We start from the raw sequence: 24,918 nt of genomic DNA on the forward strand, positions 1-24,918 counted from the left end.
ACACCACAAAGCCCCTGATATTTAATCAATAGCAGGATAATATGACTTTTCTGAAACACAAGTAATTCCCAAGAGAACATGTTGAGATGAATAACAGGATGGAAGGAAAAAGAACAGTGTTATATGGAAAGAAACTTGGAAATGAAAAATCCAGTAACAGATTTCAAATATGCTTTGGAGGCATAAAAGGCATAATAGATATTGCAAAGGACTGAATAAGTGATATGGAAGACACAATATAGAAAATCTTTCAGGATACAGAACAAAAGCATCAAGAACTGTAAATAATGAAAAAGAATGGCAGGGAAGTTATGTGTCTCAGTTTGTGCTCACACAGTTCCTGTTTCATGCCTATTGTCCTATGTAATTATTAACCCCTTTCACTTTCAAAATTGCCCTCGTTTGGATATAAACTCTTTGGTCACCTGAATATGGGGGAATGAACCTAAGAATTATGGTTTATCTAAGAAGGGAACCATAACCACAGGACCAGAAGGACTGATCGAAGACATCTCTGAAGAAAAATGTTCTCTTCAAACAAACAAACATACTAACAAAAACCTCAATTTCATGGATTTAGTTCATCCTTGGCATAATCTCAATAGAGATGAATTGCACTTAAACATATCTGGCAGTGTTTTAATTAAAAAAACTATCAAGCGCTTAGGAGTAAAGAAAAGGGAAAAAAGTAACCTTCCAAAGGATAATTATAAATATCATGGATTTCTCATTTCTGCTACATTAAATGCTCAAAGTGAATTTATTTGGGAATTTTATGCCTTGTTAATCTGTCTTTTATTTGTAAGAAAAATGACAAAGACATGTAAAATACCTAACGGTATAGAAAATATGCCATTCATATGCCCCAACTAAACAGCATTTATTTTCTTCTTCCAGGAATTGATGCTAAGGAAATAATCTATAAGGTAGACAAAAAGTATATGAACAAAGATCTTCATTGTAGAAAATGTTATGACAAAAATTATAAAAAGCTTATCCCAAAGCTTAGAATACAGAATTAATAAAATAATAGTGACAATGGGCTTCCCATGACATGGGGAAACACTAGCAATGCCACATTAAATGAAAGTCTGATAGAGGAGCACCTGGGCGGCTCAAGTGAGTTGAGCCTTTGCCTTCAGCTCAGGTCATGATCTCAGGGTACTGTGATCGAGGCCTGCATTGGGCTCTCCACTCGGTAGGAAGCCTGCTTCCCCCTCTCTCTACCTGCCTCTCTGCCTACTTGTGAAATCTGTCAAATAAATACATAAAATCTTAAAAAAAAAAAAAAAAAAGAAAGACTGATAGAAACTCTCCACAGTTAAAGAAAAAGTTTTATGTAAAAACACTAGGAGAAATATCTCCGCAAATTAACAGTGAGTATTTCTAGACAGGATTAAGGGAATTTTTCAAGGTTTTCAAATTTCCCGATTTTATAATTAGAAGAGGGTCAACAAGACAGATATGATTTGTTTGAGGTTTGTGCAGATGTAAGATTGATGACCTAATGCGAGTGAGAACAAAGCAGAATTCAAAACTTCATTTCAGAAGTGCATTCATTCATTCCTTAAATAAGAATTTAAGTGAATATAATGTGCAAAGGACTTTTAATAGGTCCTTGGATTGTAATGGCAAGTAAAACAGAAAACACTGACCTCACACAGACAAAAATGTATACAAGAGAATAAAAGTTGGAAGGAAATAGATGTGAAGGTGATATAACTCTTAGTCTTACAAAAAAAAAAAAAAAGATTTATTTATTCGAGAGAGAAAGGGAGCAGAGGGGCAAAAGGAGAGGGAGAGAAGCAGACTCCCAATGAACATGGAGCCCCATGTGGGATTCGAGCTCACAACCCTGAGATGATGACCTGAGCCAAAATCAAGAATCAGATGCTTAACCAACTAACCCACCCAGATGCCCCGAAATTATTAGTCTTTAAAACTGTAAATACATTTTTTAACATCACCATTAGATTGTTGTTACATAAAAGTATTTAAAAATTGTTATTTTTTTAAAGTCAATGAATAACAAAGTGCTATAAAGTGAGGACAACATTCCTACACCAGAGTATTATCAGCCTGCTTTTCCAGAATTATCCAGAATTCTTCAAAACATTTGTTTAGCAACTTCCTTTACACAGGATTTAGAAACACTGAACTCATGGTAGAGAAAGGAAATCCAATGATGAGATTCAAGGACATTTCTGTATTCTGAAATGACATTCTTAAGAGGGACTCAAATCACTTTGTCATCACTACCTTGCTAATGATCTCATTATAGAAGTATTATCAGCTTTCCTGAAAACAAAAACAAGAATATCAAGGGAATTCGCCAGCTTTTTGCCATGAGCTTACTTTTTCTTCAGTGCCTGTTGAATTTTAATGTGAGGGAAGAGAGGCTCAAGGAAAGGGGGAATAAGAGAAGCAGCATATATATATATATTTTTTTAAATTGAGTACTTGCTGTATGTCAGATGATGTTGCTAAACCACGTGATATAGTATAATCAATACTTCAACACCACGAGTAGTTATCATTATCTCATTATCTCTAGTCTATGAGTAACATTTCTAAGAGTCCATTTATAAGCACACCTGGAATTGATTACACTCATTATCTTCTAGTGCCTTTTTTCCTGTTGTTCCTTTTCTTTCAAATGAGGGTGGCCGCCTGTCCTTTACAATACATACTTACTTGAGCTCTTTCCCGCTGCTCCTTAAAGCTACGGTACTTAGGGTGACAGGCCTAAGTCTGTGATCAGGTCAGGTGATCAGAGATCAGACATCTCTGATTGCTTGGCCAGTCACTGAGGCATTTCTGGTTAATACTTGTCTATGACAAATGCCTTGACACTTCTCAGTCCAGACATGTCACACTGGTGACCTTACAGCCCTAGCGAGCCTGCAGATTGCATTTTAAAATGCAAGTTACTTATTTAATTCAATGGGAGGAATCCTTTCACAGTGTGTGTGTGTGTGTGTGTGTGTGTGTGTGTGTATCAAATCATCATGTTGTATGCTTTCAATACCTTACAGTCTCATTTGTCAATTACACCTCAATAAAGCCCCCCCCCCCCCAAAAGTGAGTTCATTGTCAACATTTAAGGAAATGTTTACATTAAAAAAAAAAAATCCCCAGCCTGGCTTCCTTTGGAAATTCAAAGTATCTGGCAATACCCCCATGGGTGGACAGCTAGTTGCAGCTGAGTGGTGGCTGGCTGCCTCCTTTAGAAAGGTCAGGCACTCTCCAGTTGTCTACAGTTTTTACTACTCCCTACTGCATTATCTGGGACCGTTTTTCACATTTCCATTACCTTCCTGGCCCCTAGAAGGCATCTGAGCTTGAAGCCTCTGCCCCAGGTCATTGATCTCAAACTGTACTATGCATATATGAATCATCTGGGGGAGTTTCTTTAAAAAAAAAAAAAAAAGATATCTGAAGAGCTATAGCATATAATTTAGTGGAACTCAGTGAGTTCGAAAGGATCTGCACTTTAAACATTACCTTAGGCTTTTTTTTTCCCCCAAGGTGATGCCTGGTCACAGTTTGAAAATCACACTAGGGGAGACTTTAGGGTGTGATCCCAAAATATGATATTCTCGATCACCTTTGGACATAATCACCTGTGAGGCTGTTTGCTTTTAGACAGATTTCGGTGCTCCAATCTCAGGGGTTCTGATTTGATAAGTTTGGGAATCATATTTTGAATAGTTACCTGTGTATTACTAACACAGAGATGGCCACTGCTCCAGAGGTCGGAAAGCCTAAGGAATTATACTTAATGGAAGAAAAGGAGCCAGGAATAGAACTGGTTAGTCTTGGCTGGATCTGAACTCTTGTCTGATTTTCTGATTATTTTGTTTGACAAGGGATGACAGGATAAAATACAATTCCAGGCTTTTTCTCTTCTTAAGTGGTGATTATTCCAGTAACTTTACTTCTCATCCACTCTGATTTTCCTTAATTTTACATGTTGAGAATCTTTGGCTATACAATATAGCAAAATTGGCTGAGTTGGGGATTAAGATTCGGGAAAGCAGTGGCTTAAAGATCTGAGAACAATGTCACTTTTCTGTCACTTGTGGTCTCCAGGAAATTGAAAACTGATTTGTGGACAATGAAGGATGTACAAAAATCTTAAGAGGGTAGTAGAAACAGGTTTTCTACTTCTTGCAAAATCAATTTCTTCAAGGCCTGACTCTACCAGCTTTGTTCTACCTAACAGTAAATTCTGGGTGGTCGTGAACTCTAACTGCCACAGTGAATGAGGATCCTTTTTCACAAGGTGGTACACCTTCTCAGATTCATATGACCCCACCTGAGCAGTCAGTGGCTTTTCCACTGGCGTTATGCTTAGTTCTGTTCCACGGAAAGGGATGGAAGTGGCCATTCGTTCAGTTGAAACAAGAGTCACTGAGCATCTACCATAATCCATGCACCATGCTAGAAGCTTGGGGTTTAATTTAGTGGAGGAGAGAGACACACACATAAATAAATAATTAATACTCCTGTCCGATAGATCTAGTAAAGAAGAATGTACAAGTAGAAAGGTCACAAAGAAGTGGAAGTGGTGGACTGCGGCAGACAGAACGGGCACAGGTGCTATCTGTGCAAAGGTCTGAAGGCCAAACAGGAGTTTCAGGCAGACATGAGGGGGAAGAGCATTCTAGGCAGTGAGAACAGCCCATGCCAAGGCTTGGAACAGCACTGTGCGTTGAGGCATTGCTGAGCAGAGTGCAAGGGCTGAGGGATAGTATCAGGACAAAATGAGAAGAGTTAAGCAAAGCTCAGATAATGGACAGTCCTGACTGCCGCACCAGGCTACTCAGAATTCAGTCTACAGGTTAGAAGCTGGCAGAGGGGAGGTGGTTCATGAGAGAATCTTACGTTGATCAGGGACTTGACATTAAATAACACTGAATCGCACCGTAAGAAAGTTAATCCCTTTTCAATTAGTGTTTAATCCTTCTGCTAAATCTAGGAGAAAGCCTCCGTTTGGTGTCGCTATGCCTTTTAACACTTCCCTCTCACCTCGAAATGTTCCCGTTTCAAAGAGCTCAGGAAAAGCTACCATGCTAGAATGATTTCGTTTTCACGGTGTACTTATTTTATGGCGTACCTTTTTCCTATTTACAGCAAGGGGGATTGGTTCTTCACTGATGTCACCATAAAAAGGTTGTGTTTTTTTTTTTAAATGAATTTATTTAAGTAAAACAGTAATTTTAAAAATCTGTAGCGAGGGGGCGCCTGGGTGGCTCAGTGGGTTAAGCCACTGCCTTCGGCTCAGGTCATGATCTCAGGGTCCTGGGATCGAGTCCCGCATCGGGCTCTCTGCTCAGCAGGGAGCCTGCTTCCTCCTCTCTCTCTCTCTGCCTGCCTCTCTGCCTACTTGTGATCTCTCTCTGTCAAATAAATAAATAAAATCTTTAAAAAAAAAAATAAATAAAAATCAGTAGCGATAGGTGATGCTGAGATACCACCAAAGTTACAAAGGCAGTACACACGGGCCTGAACCGGGCAATGACTCTGCTGCCGTTTTAGGGGAGGGGAAGGATTGAGGTGGTCAGTGACTGCTTCTCTTTCTGACAGCAGCTTGGAGACTGGCAGGGAAGAGCCATGGACAGAGACAGAGAAGTCGGCTAGGACAGTCAGGTAGTGGAGGCATAGATGGTGTGGCCAAGGTTAAATCTGCTGGTTTATTCCTGATCTTTCCCTGTGTTGCTCTGCACAAAGGGGATCCTCAGGGTTCTCCTGGCCTGGGGTGGTGGTGGTGGTGAACCCAGAAGTAATTCTGAAATGTGGAAATTGAAAGATTTTTAAGTGGCTGCTACCCAGCTAGTGTTAATTAAAGGCGGACTTGGAATGAAGGTGAGAATGAGATTTGATTATTTTCCAGGATCCTAGTCCATTACAAAATATTATTTAGAAATAGACAAAATCTTAATTCTGAACTAAGGTGTTTTTTATGGATATTAGTGGGCAATATGAGCTTCCATATTTGATTTCCAAAGTGTCTCTCTTCTAACCTGCATTAGAAAGCTACCTGGCTATAGCTTTCCTATCCTGTCAGCTCTTCAAAGCCCCTTCCTCTCCTCTTTAGGCCTAGGATGGAGTACTGGACTCTAGGGGAATTCAGGAGAAGCACTTTTCTGGAAACATGAAACTGCCCTGTTCTCCCTTCCTCCCCTCCCAGCTGCAGCTGACCATTTTGGAGTTATAGTCTGAGCACTCTGGTTCAGGAGGACAGGACACGGGTGGGCTAGTCCCACGGCCAAATCAGTACTGGGGAAGGTAAGTCCTGGATTTCCAAGAGTGGAACGAGAAGTGTTTACCTGGATCAAGAAAAATGCTTCTCATCTGTTTTTCTTTCCTTTTAAAGATTTGTTTATTTATTTTAGAGAAAGGGGATCTCAAGTAGACTCCCCACTGAGCAGGGAGCCGGATGCAGGGCTTGACCTCACCACCCTGAGATCACGACCTGAGCCAAAATCAAGAGTAGGATGCTGAACCTGCTGAGCCACCAGGCACCCCTCATTTGTTTTTTAAACATGAATTTACAAAGTTTTTTTTTTTTTTTTTAAGATTTTATTTATTTGACAGAGATCACAAGTAAGCAGAGAGGCAGGCAGAGGAGAGAGAGAGAGAGGAGGAAGCAGACTCCCGGCTAAGCAGAGAGCCCGATGTGGGGCTCGATGCCAGGACCCTGAGACCATGCTCTGAGCCGAAAGCAGAGGCTTTAACCCACTGAGTCTCCCAGGTACCCCTACAAAGTGTTTTTATGGATATTATCTTCCTGGAACCCATATCGATTCTTTAAAACAGCACAGTAAGTCCTCCACCAATACCTGCTTAATGAGCAACTATTTATAATTTGTAACAGAAAAAACGGAGACTCAGAGAGGTTTTCCATGACTATACAGATGACTCTGGAATTATAAGCGAAAGCTAGGTTTTCTTCTGGTTTTCCTTCTCACTCTATATCCCCTTGTTCTGAAACCGAAAGAGCCTGTAACAGATAGTGTTCAGTGTCTACAGAACTAATACCAGAATTCTGTCACATCATGGGCTAACCAGCATTTTGTGGCCTGGCCTGCGGTCTTAACAGCCACAGATAATATTGTTTCAATGGAAAAATCAATTTTGAATAGGAGCTTAATTCATCAGCAAATCAGGAGAACTCGGGTATATATCTGTCTTTCTATATAGATATATAATAGAGAAATGCTTTTTAATATAATAACTTACATTTATTGATTTTTTTTTTAATCAAACACACACACATTTCTATTCCTAGAGATCTTATGCTTTCTGGACACCTGTATCTCAGAAGAATGTCATGAACTGGAAAGAGTTATTTGCACATGTTCGTGAAAGGTCGTGAGAACCAGTTTCTGTAAGTTTGCTAATTATTAACCTGTGTTTCTCTAGCTTCAGGAGAGGCATGTCACAATCTTGAGAGTGGGGGATGGAAGGCTTTTTTGAAATATAATCAGAAAACTTGGAGAATCTGATAAATTCTCTTAAGCATGGTTTACCCTGCTCCAATTCTGGAAACTACTCCCGTAGTGAATTATTGTTATTTAACATGTGTTTCATCCCTCAGGAGTACTGGGGCATGGAAAACAAATGGTAATACTGCCACAGTAAAATGGCTTTTGAGCAGGGAGGTGGTATGAAGCTTAGTGCATTATACTTGCTAAGTATTTGTTGAATAAAAAATGAAGAACGAATAAATGAATGAAAGTTGCTTTGCTTTCAGAAGATTCATCTAGCAGCAGGGTGCAGAGTGGTTTGCAGGAAAGAAAGGAGAGCTATAGAGGCTATTCAAGAGTATTGGCGGAAGGAGCTAATGCTGTGTGAAAAGAAGGAAGGAAGAAGACAGAGGAAGTATACTAAGGAAGCCAACAGAACCTGATGAAAAGAGAGAGGTCCAAGATGGCATGAGAATTCTTGTTACAGGTGCGAGGGGATGCCACCTTAGGGTATCTTTACATATTTTGAATTTAAGGTGAGAATGAGATATAACAGGGAATTCCAGTTAGAAATTCCTGGTATTGCCATACACAAGGAACAAATTCAGGAGTCTACACCTTGGAAAATAGCCCTATGTCAGAGTACGCTAGATCTTGTTATTGTCTCACTATTCGTGCCTTCTTTGAAGATGTGTCCACTGATAAATGTTATAATGGCTAGTACCTCGGGATAGTCTATTTATTCATTTATTCAGTAAATATTTATTGCTATGCTCATTCCTACCTCAAGGGTTTTGTACTTTTGTTCTCTCTGCTCCTAATGCTCTTCCCTTAGAAATCTGCATGATTCACATCTTCATTCTCTGCTTGGGTGTCACCTCTTCAGACAGGCCTTAGTGACTAATCTTAGTCATTCTCTAATCCTTCACCCTGCTTTATTTTTCTACATTGCACTTGCCTCTACTTAAAAATATTATATTTATGTTTGCATATCTTATTGTCTATTTCCCCTACTGGAATGTAAATTCTTTGAGAGGAGGAGTTTTGCTGTTTTATTTACTGCTGTATTCTAAAGCTTCTACTGAACACTTAACTCAGAAATCTGGCCTTTGCTGATTGGACTAAGGGAGGGCGTAGAGCAGGAGAAGGATGGGGAAGCAATCCATATAGTCTGAGCCCATTAGATAACTGCAGAATGAGAGTTAAGAGATATAAAACACACAGATGATTAGAGCTGGAAGTCCTACCAGGTTCAGGCTACAACCTGTCCCGGTACATCAGAACCCCATCCATGCAGAAGTTATGGCACAGAGAGGGAGAAGCTGGTATCGGGAGAGAAGGATGGAGCCGCTGTGAAGAGAGGAGCCCAGAAAGAGCTTTTGGGCCCCAGAGGAAGGGAAGGGAGTAGTTGCCCCAGCACTTTCCAGCAGCGCGGGCCAGCTGTACCTCCTGCAACTCAGCTCCTGGTCCGGTTCCTGTAGTTTCCAGCACAAACCCCTCACTTTGAGCTCCACGGAGTGAGTTTCTGTTCCTTACAACTGCATGCCCTCTGACAGCAACAGAACGTCCAACCGAACTTTCAATGAGTATAGAAAACATTGTGTATCTGTGCTGTCAAATACAGTAGCCGCTACCCACATATGGCCACTGAGCAGTCAGAGCACCTGAGACACTGACTTCTACATTTTACATCATTTTAATTAAAAAAAGTATTCATATAGGGCAGGAAGCTGTCATATTGGACAGCACAACTCTATGATTATTACCACAAAGGGTCAAAGACAAAAAGCACAATCAGTACAAGATAAAGAAAGAGCTGGGGGAAAAAAAAAAATCCAAACCCAAAACAACCATGATGATGTCCCAGAACTCAAGCAGAGCATATTGCATAGCACCAAAAATTAAGGAATGTTAAGGAGGATGAGTCTGGTAAAGTCCAATTGGTTAAAGTGTTACGGATTTTTCTGTGCGAAATACCTGGATTCAAGCAATAGGGGTTAAACAAATTAAATACTCTATTCAAAGGCAAATTTTCTAGCTACTAAAATAATGGAAGAAAGATTAACGACATGAGAAGATGTTTATAATATAAAAGTTAAAAATCATAAAATAGCATGGTTCCCAATTTTATAATATATACATATGCCTAGATCTCTAGGTTTTGGGTTCATGGGTGATTTTTATTTTATCCTTTGGCATTTTTTAAATTATTGGAATTATCCACAAAGAACATACATTTCTAATAATTATAAATAAAGGAGCAAAGGATATGCTTAACACAATAAAATGGCTACATCTTTTCAAGCTGCATTATAAACTAAAGTGATAGTAAATATTACCATAATTAGCCACTCTGCCTTGCTGAAGTTAGTCAAAGTCATTCTCATTTGCCTCTCCTCCTTTTGAGGCACACATTTTCAGATATCTTTAAGGTTTATAACTGCAATTATAGATATGGTGGCCAAACAGCAGTCTGCTGGGTCTTCTTAGAGCCAGAGGAAGGTCTGTTCTGTGATGGATTAACCTAGATTTCCCACAGTAAAACATGGGACACGTTTAAAAGCTGTTTGGAACCCTCCTGCTTTGTCAGGCTGGATTTCTAGGATGCTTTAACTTAAAGCGGTCTTTTAGGGACCACTAGATGGCTCTCTGTGCCTCCCACTGGGTGAAGATACACTGGATTAACTCAGGCATGGATTTATCATTCATTTTCAGGTATACACTGAAGCATTTCCTTATGTGTGAAACACTGTATGAGGTGACTCAAATTAATTCCTTATACAGCATCAAAACAAGAACAGCTCTCCATCTGAACCTATTAAATTCACAACATACACAAGCAAATTCTTTGTTTAATGGAATCCCTGTTTAAGTACCTCTGGCTGCGACTGAACAAACAGAATTCTGCAATCTGCCAGACTGTGATTCTGTTAGATGAAGACATGCTGGGCATCTCACTTTGATTATGGAAATAAAACATTTTTCATTTTAATTTTTAATTTTATTATTTTTAAAAAACATTTTTTATTTTTAATCTGGAGAGTATTAACCCAACTTTTGTTTGACTTGGCTTTGAGTTGAGGTTTTCAATACAAAAAATACCAATAGGTTATATGCAGGTTTTGCAGCCATCAAGGTCTTTAACACGAAAAGTTCTGCTAATGACCACCCCTAGCTGAGAAGAGAGTAGTGACAACACATTTCCAAGCCATTCTTAGGAATAGTACTGAAAGATCCAGACTGAGGCATTGTTTGGAACTATACAGACGCAGCCATTGGCAGAATGTTGGAAATATAAAGCTATATTGCAAATACAAAGGAAAACACCACTTTTTAATACAGAAATACCATCAACTCAGAGTGCCCAAGTTTCCAAAAGCCCTGCCAACTCTGAGTTTTTAGAAAATTTAAAAAAAAAAAGATTTTCCTCTCTCCTGTCCTTTGATGTCAACACCTAGGTGGACTGACAGTAGGGCTTTCTTAAATTGTACCCTGTGGTTTCCAAAAATTTTTAACCATTAACTTTGAGAAAATAAAATATATCAAAATGTTACTCAAGGTTATCTGTGGACACACATGGGGAGTAGTCCATACCAAAGGCATGTAAAAAGTCCGTCAAAGTTGTATGCATCAAACAGTTTTGGTATAGTCAGCATTTAGTAAAACACAGTTTGCCTTATGGGTATCCATTTTCTGTAAACCTCGGTATATAATAGTGCTATTGTCTCTAAATTTTTGAGCTAACATATGCCACAAGTCATTTACATTAGTACAGATAAGGCCTGTATGAAACAGCAGAAACTTTTGAACCTTCAATCCATGTCAAATTAGTTTGCCCTAACAGCCTCATTTCCCCCAAGAAGTCTAAAAGGTCAGCTGGCTCATGGTTCTACTGTTCCTTAAGTTTAATTCCTGGGAGCCTCCTGTGAGAAATTAGCATAGTAGATAAAGCAAGAATAATGAGTTCCTCATACCAATGAATAGAAATAAAACATTATTTTTTTTTTACCCCTGATCCAAAGAGCCAGTCATTCACGACCAATACAAAAGAGCAACTAGTTGAAACCGGACCTCAAAGTTCACTTTTTTGCTAACGGAGTTTACATACACCTAAGCTGAGGGTGCGATTCAGTAAAATGGAACTCTAAGTGTGGTTTCAAAACAGCAGTTTTCTTTGTTTTTCTAAGGGTTGGGGCAAGGGAATTGGATCTCCCAAGCTTGAATACAGTGTGCATCTTGAAAATGTATATAGAGGGGTGCCTGGGTGCCTCAGGCAGTTGAGCATCGGACCCTTGGTTTTGACTCAGATCATGATCTCAGGGCCAGCTCCGTGCTCAGCAGAAGCCTGCTTGAGATTCTCTCCCTTTTCCTCTGCACCACACCCCTTCCCTACACCCGCTCAAACCCTCCCTTTCTCTCTCTCTGGAATAAATAAATAAATCTTTTTAAAAAAATTAAGAAAAAATGCATATAGAAATACTCTGGAGAGCAACCCGGAATATGTGAGTTCTTACTCTGATAATTTCAGTTTTTATTAATCTTGCCATGTCAACACTTTACATCAAAAGAATGAGCATTATCATAATAAGAACACAGAGTGCTCCAGGTGCTGTGCTTAGAACTTTGCATACATGGTGTCATCCTTACCACAACCTTAGGAGATAGTCATATTTTATGGATCAAGAAATTAGACATATTTCCCAAGGGAAGAGGTCTAGAGAGTTGTAAAGCTAAGAGTCAAACCTAAGTCTGTGCCTCGCAAAAGCCTCTTCTCTTCATTCCAGCTTTGTATTTCTTTTATTTATGTTACTCTTGTCTCATTTGCAAAGCAAAGGTAATAAATACTAATTGTCTTGCTCACCTCAGAAAGTAATTGTGAGGATAAAATGAAAAACAGATGTGAAAGGACTCTGATAAATCTAAACATACTCTACGATTTATTTTTTCCTAAAATTTGTATTTTCATATTGAAGTATCAAAAGCATTGGTGAGGAAATGTAAAGGTGACTTTTTTTTTCCTCTTAAAAATATTTTTTAAATATTTTATTTATTTATTTGAGAGGAAGAGAGAGAGAGAAATCACAAGTAGGCAGAGGCAGGCAGAGAGTGAGAGGGAAGCAGGCTTCCTGCCGACCAGGGAGCCTGATGCTGGGCTTGATCCCAGGACCCCGAGATCATGACCCAGGCCAAAGGCAGACAGACACTTAACCATCTGAGCCACCCAGGCGCCCCACCTCTCTTAATATTTTTAATCACAAAGGCAATACATACTTTTTTTTTTTTAATAGAAGTGTGAAAAAAAATAAATAGAAGTGTGGAGAGGGAAAAAATGGACTTCTATTTCCATTTTTATAAATAAAATTCTGGACTCATAGTTTCCAGGATCAAGGTCATACTTTATACAAATTATATAAATCTTATTTCTATCTCTGTATCAACATATTTTCATTTGAATGGGTATATAGAACTCCACTGTAAAGATATATCATGATTCATTTAAGTCAATTCCCATTACTGGTTATTTAGCATGAAATACGCTTTTAACAATCAAACTTGAAGTAGAGTCTCTCTTTTATGCTCTTTTCTGAGTTAATTCAAAGGCGGTGATGGATCCAGTCTGTTCTTGGATTGTAGGCTAACAAATTCAACTGAATTTAGAAGGAGCTATTAGTCTGTTTTTCTTCTTGGTGACTTCTATTTTCCTAGAATGCATAGCTCCTCATGTACTCTGTATGTTGTATATATTGTTTTCTACCTCACAAGACTGCTAGAAGGATTCTGTGAGCACATTTTTGAAGACCTGAAAAGCATAAATGCTACAAAAAATATTTATGATTGAGTTTTTTCCTAAATCTGTGACTCAAATGAAAAACAATGGGGCATAATTCAGCCTGGCTGAAAAAATAAGTCATCCTGTTTCTTTACCACTTGAATCCTTAAAGGCTCATCTCTACAGGAGACCATCCCTGGCCAGCCAGATACTAGACTTTCAGTGTCAGTATTTACCCTGACTGACACAATACAAGGCCAGGTCTGTATGGTCAGCCTGCTCCCTCAATGCAGGAGATCCCAGTGTCCCCTGAGAGTGACTGAATCTTACACACTCAGAAGGAGAACTGAAAATCTACCTGAGGTGTTAGGTTGGGTTAAGGGAAGGGAGAAAGTGAGAGCAGGGACAGGCAGCTGGCGTATTCCTAGTTCACCTTTTCCCCATTGCTCTTTTCTCCCACTATCCCATAAAGAAAAGATCTGAGAGAGACTAATGAATAGCTTAATGATTCCCATTAGTTTGTTATTCATGCATTCACTGAAAAAGCAATGTGGCAGATGCTGAGACGTTCTTTCTTCCTTCTTGCCTAGTTTTATAGATTCAGCATCACATTTCCGGTGTCGTACACTTCCTCTACTTTTCTGTGTATGTGAGTGGCAGTAGCTAGAGTTGGCAGAACAAGAGACAATGAGAGTCTCATCTCTACATTTAGTGATATCAACAAAATGAACAATATCTTGCTATGAGAGCCCCCCGCCCCCTGTAGTTGCCTAGGACAAAGGTTCTCAGAGTAGCTGGTTTGCAAACTTATTATCTGTGCAAGATGAGATTAAGGAGCTTCCCCCAGCCCCTAAAGATTATTTACTTATTTGACAAAGAGAGAGAGAGACAGAAAGCGAGAGAGGGTACATAAGCAGGGGGAGTAGAAGAGCAGGCTTCCTGCAGAGCTGGGAAGGAGCTTTTGCTCAGTATGAACCAACACCCTGCTTTTTTCATCAAGAAAAACTTCCGTGAAAATAATATCAGAAGAGCCAAATGGAGAGGCCATATTCTCAATGAACACTCTATTATTGTTAAGTTTGCTTACAGGAAAAACTTCTAACCAAGGTAAGAGACCAAGATTTCTGAAAAACCTTGGGCATCTTACTGCGGCTTCGATGGCAATACCTAAGGGTCTAGAAACTGTTAGATGTGTCATAGGTGGAAATTTGCCCTCTGTATAGAAATAGTACCTACGGCACGTCTTCTATTTTGGGGCAAATGTGCAACATATTTAGAAGTCTAGTTCTTCTTTTTTTTTTTCCTTTTTTGATGGAGGGTTAAATCTACTTTTTTTTTTCCCCTGAAGAGAAGAAAATGAGGGACTGGAGGGTAAGGTAGAGGATGAAGACATGATACACTGTAAATCACATCCCAATTTGGTAACTACTAATGAGAATTAGTGAAAAATTAATTGGATGATTCTTATTGGACCAACACTTGTCTACCAGTTGTTTGGCTAACACTATAAATTTTCCCAAAAGTACTTCATTTTTTTATCTGATTCACAAAACAACTCTGTCAGATTGGTAAGTACCTTCTTTTGACAGATAAGCACAGATGTTCAGAGATGGAGGCACTTGCCCAAGATTACATGGCCAGTAAGAGGCAGAGGAAGGCTGAGAACCTTTTGACTGTTACTTGATGTGCCTCCCATTATATTGTGCCCTTTTAACCAGCGTGACTGGAATTTGACTGGAGGTATTCATGAAATAAAGTCTAACAGCACAAAATCCACGGTGGATCCTGCAACACCCAAAGATAAAGTATTAAGGAATTAACAATGAAACTGGTCTTCAGATGATGCAGATACTTAGTTCAGTTGATTCGATCATAAATTAACTCCAAGATGGAATAGTCAAAGAAGGTTAAGACCAAATATTCTCTAAGATTACACTGTGGCAGGCACAAGAAAAGTGGGTGAGACAGATTAATTGCCCAGTGAATGTATCTGCTAACCTCTTCTGATTTGGGGAAAAAAATTTTTTTTTTTTTTTTTAGATTTTTTAATTTATTTTATTTGACAGACAGAGATCACAAGTAGGCAGAGAGGCAGGCAGAGAGAGAGAGAGAGAGAGGGAAGCAGGCTCCCTGCCAAGCAGAGAGCCCGATGCAGGACTCGATCCCAGGACCCTGAGATCATGACCTGAGCCGAAGGCAGCGGCTTAACCCACTGAGCCACCCAGGCGCCCCTGGGGAAAAAATTTAAGTATTATAAAAACAAAACAAAAAAATCCCCAAATTTAAAAAAAAAAAAAAACTTACAAATTAATCCCATCTCTGTACCTCAAAAGGAGACTGTAAAAGATCACTTCTAAGAAAAGTTTTGTATCACTTGACATTTAATTTGAAATCATTTATCTTCAGGTCAGCAACAATTAGGTGCTACTATCAGCCATTCATCATGAATTAACAGAAAAATATATTTCCCCCAGAGGACAGAAAGCAGTGTTTTGTACGGAGCAAGTCAAGGAAAACCAATACAGTTGAGAGTAGATCTTTTAAAAATAAATGTCCTTTACTTGTCCCCTAACGACGGACCTAAGACATTAGTCCCCCCTTATCCGTGGGGGACACATTCCAAGACCCACAGTGAATGCCTGAAATCATGAATAGTACCTATACTATAAATACTGTGTTTTTCCTATACACACATACGATGAAGTTTAATTTATAAATTAGGGACAGTAAGAGATTAACAACAATAATAACCAAATAAAACAATATAACAATCTATTGTAATAAAAATTATGTGAATATGGTCCGTTTACCAAAATATCTTATTGACAGCACTCACCTTCCTCTGGTGAAAACACCTATGTGATAAAATGAAGTGAGGAGAAAGCCGAGCGCATTCTGATCCGGCGGGAAGCTACTGCCGACCTTTGACGCTACCAGAAGCTACTACTGACCTTTGACCCTACGTCAGGGGAGGAGAAATCATCTACTTCCGGGACCACGATTGCGGGCGAAAGCTTGGCTAAAGCGGCACTACCAGCTTCCCCAACTTTCTGAACCTCCACATTATTCCACTTTGCTTTCATAAGAACGAAAATCCCCTTCTGAACTTTTCCCATTAGGGAAAGCAGGTGCTAATGTAAGTCTTTCCTCAACGTGAATTGGTATTACACAAACTTTCGGAAAGCGGAGAATACGCTTTACTTTCTGCTACTTCGGCTTATGAAAGATTTTATAGGACTGCTTTACTTTCAGATAGTGGGGGGAACCTGTTCCTTAGTGGGATTGCTGTTGTGGTCCCTGTATCAGAAGTGGCACTGGGCTAATAAACAGCCAAACTAATAAATAGGCTCGGGTATTTAGTACTGTGTTGTCAGAGAAAAGGGACCATCTAAGAACACTGTGTTTCCATGGGAATAAACATATTAATTAGCATATACGGCTCATGAGTTTGGCGAACTGTGGTTGGTACGTTCAACTGAAGTTAAAAACAGTAATACACATTTTTTAAAAAAACCAACAGAACAAAAAAAAATGTAATACAGTCACTTTTTGTTTTTTATTTTTTAAAATATTTATTTATTTGAAAAAAAGGGAGAGAGGAGGGGGAGAGAGAGAGAGAGAGAGAGAGTGTGTGTGTGTGTGTGTGTGCGCGTGCGTGCGCGCATGCATGAGTAGCAGGAGGGGTAGAGGGAGATGGAGAAGTAGAGAAGCAGACTCCCCGGTGAGCGGGGAGCCCAAGTGTGACTCAACCTCAGGACCCTAAGATCAAGACCTGAGCCGGAATCAAGAGTCCACTGCTCAACCAACTGTGCCACCCAGGGAGTGGCCCTGAGTCCGTTTTTGATCACCTGGGTTTGGATCTAAGCTAATTATATTACTCCATTAACTCTGCTTAAGGGCACCAATATGGAATTAACTTGAAATGCACATTTTAGAAAGAAACCTGTATCTGTCACTAACTGAGCAGGTAAATTTCAAGGAGTTAACTTTGGAGAAACTATACAAAATCCCTAGAAGAGAAGGTAGTATGAGATGGAAGAGAAAGAACAATTATAAGAACTTAATATAACTTAAATGTAACTGGATCCATATGCAGCATCATTACTTGAAGGTCGTGGGAACAGAACTTAGAAGTAAGAAATTATCATTTTAATAGAATGAGTTAGCCTCAAGTGGAGGTTTGAGTGTAAAGTCAAGTCAGAATTTTTTAGATGGAAAGGTGCTTTGATCCTCTCCTATGTGGTAATGTTGAATGAACTTTTATTATGTATGATTTCTGAATTTTTTATTATATATGATTTATATATGATTTCTGAAAGTGGGTAGTTTACTACCTTACAAACTGATGGCCTTATGTCTTTGTTTCCAATAAATAGCTTAGTGAAATAAAACTATAATGCTTTCCTCAGGGTTTTGATCATTTCATTCGTATCTCTTTCCATTCACAAGCTATGGCAGAACACTATCAAAACCACTATTTAATAATTAAAAGTTTCAGATGAAGGAAATAAATCGCCCAAAAGAAAGTGAGAGAAAACACTGTTGTTACTACTGCCCCAAGCAATTTTGATTTTTCTGAATAAGAGATACAATTTTATTTCACTTCTTTGTGTGGACAAGTCCACTTTCCTCTGGAATCCCTTTTTCAGGCACTGACCCAATCAATGTATTGGGTCACTGGGCTGTAGAATCCAATGAGAACAGTGGCTAAATTAAACCACTTTTATTTAATGTATAAAATGACTCTGACATTCTTTTATATTTTGAAAGGTTTTTTTTTTTTTTTTTTAAATCACATCAGGGTATGGGAGAAAGGTCTGCTTTTTAGCAGACACAAGGGAAAGATCAGTTATTATTTTTGCTGAAAGCAGATTATGGTCATATCCTAAAATTATATATTATGGTGACTTGACATTGAGTTGGACATTCTTAATATACAACCTTACAGAATGACATGTAAATGATATACTAAAAGTAAAAAGTTTGATATGTTGGAATTTAAAATACAAAGATAAATGAGAGACCATGTCAGTTGGGCAAACAAGAACTGAGTTAATATAATAATCTCTCCCTTTCAAGATGTGTGTCATGAAAATAACAGTGACAACAGTGATTTAAAATACATTTCTGAATTGAAGTACAGAAGTAGATGTGCTTGGCGGCGTGTTCATTTTATTGGCAACTTGTAAGGGTTGTCGCCGGAAGACTGTTCCCACAGTGGTCGTAAAGCTGTGAAGTTGTCTGATTCTAGACGCTGCTTCACGGTTTCTCTGGTCCCCTAGTTGTAATGTGTTGGATACTGCACAAATCCATCATGGAACACAATTTCCTTTCTAAGGCACACTAATTTGGGGGAAATTCTTGCTATTTAAGACCTGCCAAACAATCTACAAATGGAAAGGAGTCTGGAGACTGTGAACACTATTGGCAACTTATGAAGTATTAGGTAATAGAGAAGCAATGATGAGAAGCACGTGATGCTGACTCTTGCATTTTGTTCAATCTGATTCTGCATATATATTAATAATGATGCACCCTATGGATGCAATTTCATGTTTATAACACTTTGACCATTGGCAGCATTGTGCACCTGTGTTTTCCCTGCCTTCCCATCTGCTGCCTACAGTCATTCAGATTCAGGTGACGGAAATGTTTTAGATAAAAGTTAATTAGCCTGCACTCTGCAGATCAAATCTCTATAGTTCAGCATTAAATTGCAATCTTCTGGGCAACTGCTGAAAGTAGCGGGTGTCCAGCCTTCCTAAGATTCAAAGTGTAAGATTCATTTTTCTAGAAAAAGAAATCGTTGGTACTCTCGCGATATTTTATGCATAGATTCTATCAAACTTTTCACTTGTATTTGGCCTTACTCATTTTAGCTTTGATCTATGTATATATATAAAAAGTGGAAGAAAAGAGATTAGATTTTTTTTTTCCTGCTAAAGGGATAGCGAAATGATATGTAGAGTTAGAAATTCTCCAGTGTCTGGACTCTTATTAGTACACTGACCAAAACTTTCCTTAGTTCCTCAATCTTTACCATGGGGCCAACACAGATTACCTATTTGTGTCATAAATATTTGTGCCAGGCTTAATGAAGCCTGATATTTTGATTTAAAAAATGCACAAAATGCATTAAACTCCCATTGTTGAGAGGATCCCGCCCTCTCTTTAAATATGTACATTATTGTCAATAGTAAGTTCACAAATAGCTTATTTTATTGAAAATACATTCAATTTTTTAACCTATATAAACAAAAGCATTGGATTCTTCTGTTTTTAGTCCTAAATCATTGAGACAGAAATGGGCTGAACACAGCTACTGCATACAGCCAGTCTCTGAGCCCACATCACGCAGATAGTAGGTAGGGACCAAAAAAAAACCCAACCCCAAATGAGTCCTCCCATCGATTTTTTCGCTACCAGATATTAATTCTAATGCATGTCAATGCCCAAGGGTAATTAACCGCCCTTCTTTACCTATGGCTTCCGTACTATTGCAGATTCCCTGTTTACTCATAGGAATTCAGAGGGATTTTTTTCTCCGTACACCACCGCCCAAGCCTCAGGCACACCTTCTAAAGAAGTCAGAGCAGATGCAGCTCTTCTTGCCTCATGTTCAATTCCTCTCGGGAGTTGAAAGACTCTAGCTTCGTCAGGAATCTCACATCCCCATCCCCCGAGCTCATCTTTAGAAAAAAGATTGCTCTCCACGCTCCTGAACTTTGACTTCTACTTCCGTCCAGCATCCACTAGGTTTTCCCAGCTCGTCAAAACATGAGGGTTTTTTTTTTTTTTCCCCGCTTATTTTCCCCCACTTCCTTTCTTTATCTGCTACCCCTACCTCTTGTTTCTGTCCGCACTTACACTGTCTTATTTAACTTTTACTGAGGCTCTTCAAACAACCATCCATGGACATGGTCCGATCCTTAAACAGTAATCAAAGTTGTAAAGCCCCAAGTCCCTCCAGACTTCAGCCTTCCTCTTTCTCCCCTCCTCCCCTCCATAAAGGTCCCGGCCCCCAAGCGGCGCCCCACTCTTCTCACCTGACTCTCCCGCGGAAACTCGTGGCGCACGATGCTGATCACCGGAATGTGGAGGACGGAGCTGACCAAGTCGAGCTCCATCATCTCACCCTGGCTCTGGGGGAAGGCGAGCAGCGCCGACACCCCTTGCACCACCACGGTGTGGCACACGCTCTGCAGAAAGGAGAAAGGGTCACTGCTCCACGGCGAGCTTGGGGAGGAGAAGGGCAGGAGCGGCAGATCGCCCAGGCCCGCCTCGATGGCCATCACGACTTCCAAAGACAGGTTGTAGGGCAGCAGACCTTCCACGCGGTTCAGGTTGTCCACGGCGAAGAGGAGGGCGTCCCGAGGCCACAGGGTCTCGGCCCCGGCGCCCTCCCCGGGCTTCCGGGCGCGCGGCGGGCCCCGGCCATGCAGGGCGCTCCCCAACCAACGTGCGCCCGGCGAGGGCGCCGGGGGTCGCCAAGTCCCTGGTTCGGGCTCATCCCTCTGGGCGCCCGCCCGGCTGCCGTCCGGAGCGCGGCTGGCGACGCGGGGGGCCGTGGTCCAGGGCTGCAAGTGCACCGCGCCCACCCTCACCGCGTGCCCGATGCGCTTGAGGATCTGGCAGGGCTGCGGGTGCGAGGAGGAGCCGGGCACCCCGGCCAGCACCAGAGCGCAGGGCGGCGGCAGCAGCAGACAGACCCTGCTCAGCAGCCACCACAAACTCAATCTCCTCATTACTGAGACCCGCAGGGAGAAAGCGCGCCCCCTCCTGCGCCCGGCTCGCCCCCCCTCCAGCCGCTGCCTAAGGTCTCCGCCCCCAGGTCCCGCGGGCAGCTCACTCTACGCTGCGGAGCGCTCCCAGGAGCCGAAGCGGTCTCCGGGCCATCCAAGTTGGAGCCTAGCGCACCCGGGTCCCTCCGCCTCGCATCCTCCGCCCGCCCGGTCCCTGCGCGGAGGCGTGCAGGCGGGCGGGCCGGCGCCGGTCACCCGCGGCTTGGGCGCCGGTTCCCTGCTCTCCCCATCTGCAGGGCGGCTGGGGCACTGCGTCCGGTCCCGCGGCTGGGCTGGAAAGCCACCGGAGTTCCTAGGGGGGCAACGCGACCCAGGAGGCAACGCGCTCACTTGGATTCTTTTCTTTTCCTTTTCTGCCCAGGCGAGACCCACTTATTTCCTTGGGGTCGCGCAGGAGGCAGCGTTCACGCCCAGAGTGCGAAAAAGAAGCCAAATCCTCCTTGCTCCACCGTCCGCCAACCTCTGGCGGGCCCCCCCGGCACTGGCTTCATCTTTCTTCCTGTCTCGCTACTTCCTCTTTTCCTTGCTTCGCTCCTCTTTCCGCCCAGTCGCCGCCGCCGCCTGCTTCCTCGGAGGAGCGACGCGACTGGCCAGCAAAGGGTGGTTCTGCTCGGAGCGCAAAGTTCTCCCCGCCTCAGCCGGCGCCTCCCTGTTGCTGAGCCCTGGCGCCAGCCTGTCGCTTGGCTGCGCTAAACGCCCACTGATGGTGAGATTCCCGGGTGGCGCTTCCCGCGCCCCTGGAAAGTCGGCTCCCCAAAGGCGCCGGGGCTTGGTTTGCGAAATTCCGGGAGACCCGCGAGGGCGAGGGCGAGGGCGAGGACGCTGAGCCGCAGAGAATTCCGAATGCGGATGTACCTGAGGAATCTGAAATCCAGTGCTTCGCCGGGCTGGGTTCTAAGAAACTGGGGACTTGAACGAGTAAGGAGCTTCTTTTCCATGTGGCGCTTTAAAGGTTTTTCTCGCTAAGGGCACCAAAGCCAGAGTCACTTACACATTTCATCTCGGCTTCCTTCTCTCGGGCACGTGGGCCTTTGCGGTTTTTAAGGATTCCTCATGTCTTTAGATTCTCGGAAGTAGATAAGTGAATTTGAAGCAATTATTTGACCAAGAAATTAAAGAGCTTCAAAATACTTTGGAGTTTCAAGCACGGTCAACAGCAGTTTCTAGTTTAGACCGAGAGCCCTCCAGATCACTATTTCTAGTAAGTTCTTTCATTTGTATGGTAATGCAGTGAAGTCAGTGGTTTAGGATTTGGTCTCTTCCTCCAGGACCTGAATCTGAAATTAGAAGCCAAAGAGAGGGTTAAGGGCAGGCCTGTGGTTTCCACGCGTGCAATAGATTTATTTTATACCTTGGTATCCTTTAGAAGGAGATTAGAGACACATCCTTGGGGTAAGCAAGACTGGGGACCTGCTGTTCTGAATTTCAGTACCACTTCAAGAGAACCGTGACCTTGGCGATTTATTTCACCTGACCTTGCCCTGCTGTTTGGAGCAGCTAAATTGTTATGCAAATACAGCTAGCTTTTAACTCTGGAGGGCTGTTTTGATTCATGAGCTAAAGTTTTCATCATGCTTTAAATCTTCGGGATGAAGAAGCTCTCTAAATAAAATTCTCAAGAAGGTTGCAAAGTGAATGCTGTTTTCCTCAAAACAGACCTTTAAAGGCATCTCAGAACAAAACTTTTCTGACAACCAGAATAGCTGCTGCAAGCCTGGGGTGCCAGAAAAGAAAAGGAGTGAAAATCATAATAAAGGATAAACCGCAAGGGAAGGGGTCCCTCCTGAGACCCTAGAGAGCACACCAAGCATGGATGCTGGAAATTCTTGCAGGCTTCAGAGGATTCCACTGATTGGGGACTGAATAAGAAAAGTATAGAATTTCGTGGTCCTTGCATTGCAGGAAAACTGGGAATCTGTTAATTGTATAATAAGAAGATATGCTTCTGTGTGTGTGTGTGTGTGTGTCTGTGTGCATTAAGGAGTGTGACATTCCAGACGATGACCGGGCCCTAGAGTGGTTATCTTAGTACCTGGCATTACATACATGTTCAAATCAGGTTCTCAATAAAATAGATGGTGACAAAGAATAGATGGGTCTGTGGGTTAATTTGATCCTACATTCTTTAGGCCTCTCAAGTCCATGACCACCTTGAGGGACCAGCTGAACTGCCTGTTCACAGGAGGGGATGATTCCCAAGGTTCTAAGGATCGTGCTCCACCAGCTCATGGTAAAACCATAGCTAACTCTTGCAAATACTGAGTGTTCACAGTGCCGAACAGCCCTTCCTTCCTGTACTTCATCTTTTGTTTCTTTCCTGGGTTTTTTGATGATGATCTACTGTCTCCCTTTCCATTTTCTTTTGCTGATAGGTTCTGTTTATCCATATCACTGTCATCTGAGTGTCTCTGACATGATTCTTTTCTCTCCTTTTCTCTTATCTCCCTTTCTCTTTTCCCTTCCTTCTTCTCCTCCTTTTCCATGTTTCAATGGACATAATGTTGAGAGCTCTTTTAGATTCAGTCATCAGTTCAACAACCATTTATTAAGCTCCTATTCTATGCCAGGCATTGCCGCAGAACTGTCCTGAGGATAGATAAATTCCAGATCAGAGAAGTTGAGAGTTTTTCCCTCCACAAACCACATATTTAATGAGTGAACAAAATGCTGACATTGAGCTTACATTCCAGTGGGAGAGAAAGACAATAAAGCATACAAAGAAGTAAATGTAGGAGATATTAGTTGATGCTAAGAAAAAAAGTAGATCAGCAAAGGGGAAGCATTAGGAGGGTAGGTTGATTTTAGATAGCAGAGCCAGCGTAAACTGAGAAAACTTTTCAATAAAGAGTTAAACAGAGGTGAGGGGGTAATTATATAAACATTCAAGACAAGAATTTCCAAGTAGAGGAAACAGCAAGTGCAAAGGCCCTGAGGCAGGGTGTTTCTGGCATATTTGAGGAATAGTGAGGGGTCCAAGGGTACGTGGGTGGCTCAGTAGGTTAAGTGTCTGCCTTTTGCTCAGGTCATAATCTCAGGGTCCTGGGATTGAGCCTCTTTTAGGGCTCTCTGCTCAGTGGCAAATCTTCTCCCCCTCCCCTCTCACTCTGTGATCTCTCTCGCTCTCAATCTCTCTCAAATAAATAAATAAAAATCTTAAAATAAAATAGTGAGGGGTCGAGGGTTGCTGGAGCAAAATGCTCTAGGGTAAGTGCAGTGACAGGTCAAGCCAGAGAAGCAATGAGGAGATGACAGATAATATAAGCCAATGAAGAATTTTGGTTTCTACTCTGAAGGGAATGAGAAGGTATGGGGGCAGGTGTTAAGCAGAAGAGTGACTGGATTTATGTTTTGACAGGACTACTCTAGCTGCTCTATTGATAATAGATGAAAGGTAGGCAAGGGTAGGAGTCAGGAGACCAGATATGAGGCTGTTGGCAATTATCCATGGGAGAGAGGACATTTATGTCAAATCATAAAACCACTTTATCAGATTAGTGTTAATTATTCCCATTCTATAGGCTAGGATATTATATTTGAGAAAAGTTGAGTTATTTGCCCAAAGTCATTGCATAGTGAGTGGCAGCATGAATTTGAGATTCTAAGTTCATCCCAGATGCATTCTTGGTAGCAAGAATCAGCCAAATCTCAAAATTGGCTCACCCAGAGAAGATGAAGCTCTTTTTATTACCAAATTCTAAATGAGAACTACTGATCTAAGAACCCATGTTGGAGAGTCAAATAAACAAAAACAAATCCAAATGCTCACAATTTAAAATGTGCCTTTGTGCACATCTGTGCTTTCTGGTACCAGTAACCAGTAAACTAAAAGCTGAGATATTCTGGAGGTAGCCCAGGAAAGGCTGCCATGAAGGAT

At 41.4% G+C, this 24,918-nt stretch overlaps 1 protein-coding gene across 2 annotated transcripts in view; it reads right to left on the reverse strand.

The window, feature by feature from the left end:
• GRIN3A (glutamate ionotropic receptor NMDA type subunit 3A) overlaps nucleotides 1-21,610 on the reverse strand; it is a 162,668-nt gene extending 141,058 nt beyond the window's left edge. For both annotated transcript variants that reach the window (XM_004747723.3, XM_004747724.3), the window contains exon 1: nucleotides 20,289-21,610. In XM_004747723.3, the coding sequence (XP_004747780.1) occupies nucleotides 20,289-20,987 (699 nt within the window). In that variant the 5' untranslated portion in view covers nucleotides 20,988-21,610. The remainder of the gene's footprint in view (nucleotides 1-20,288) is intronic.
• Nucleotides 21,611-24,918: the final 3,308 nt, after the last annotated feature.

This window comes from Mustela putorius, unplaced genomic scaffold (genome assembly GCF_011764305.1).
Source record: "Mustela putorius furo isolate JIRA1106 unplaced genomic scaffold, ASM1176430v1.1 tig00000580_pilon_pilon_pilon, whole genome shotgun sequence".
Taxonomy (NCBI): Eukaryota; Metazoa; Chordata; class Mammalia; order Carnivora; family Mustelidae; genus Mustela; species Mustela putorius.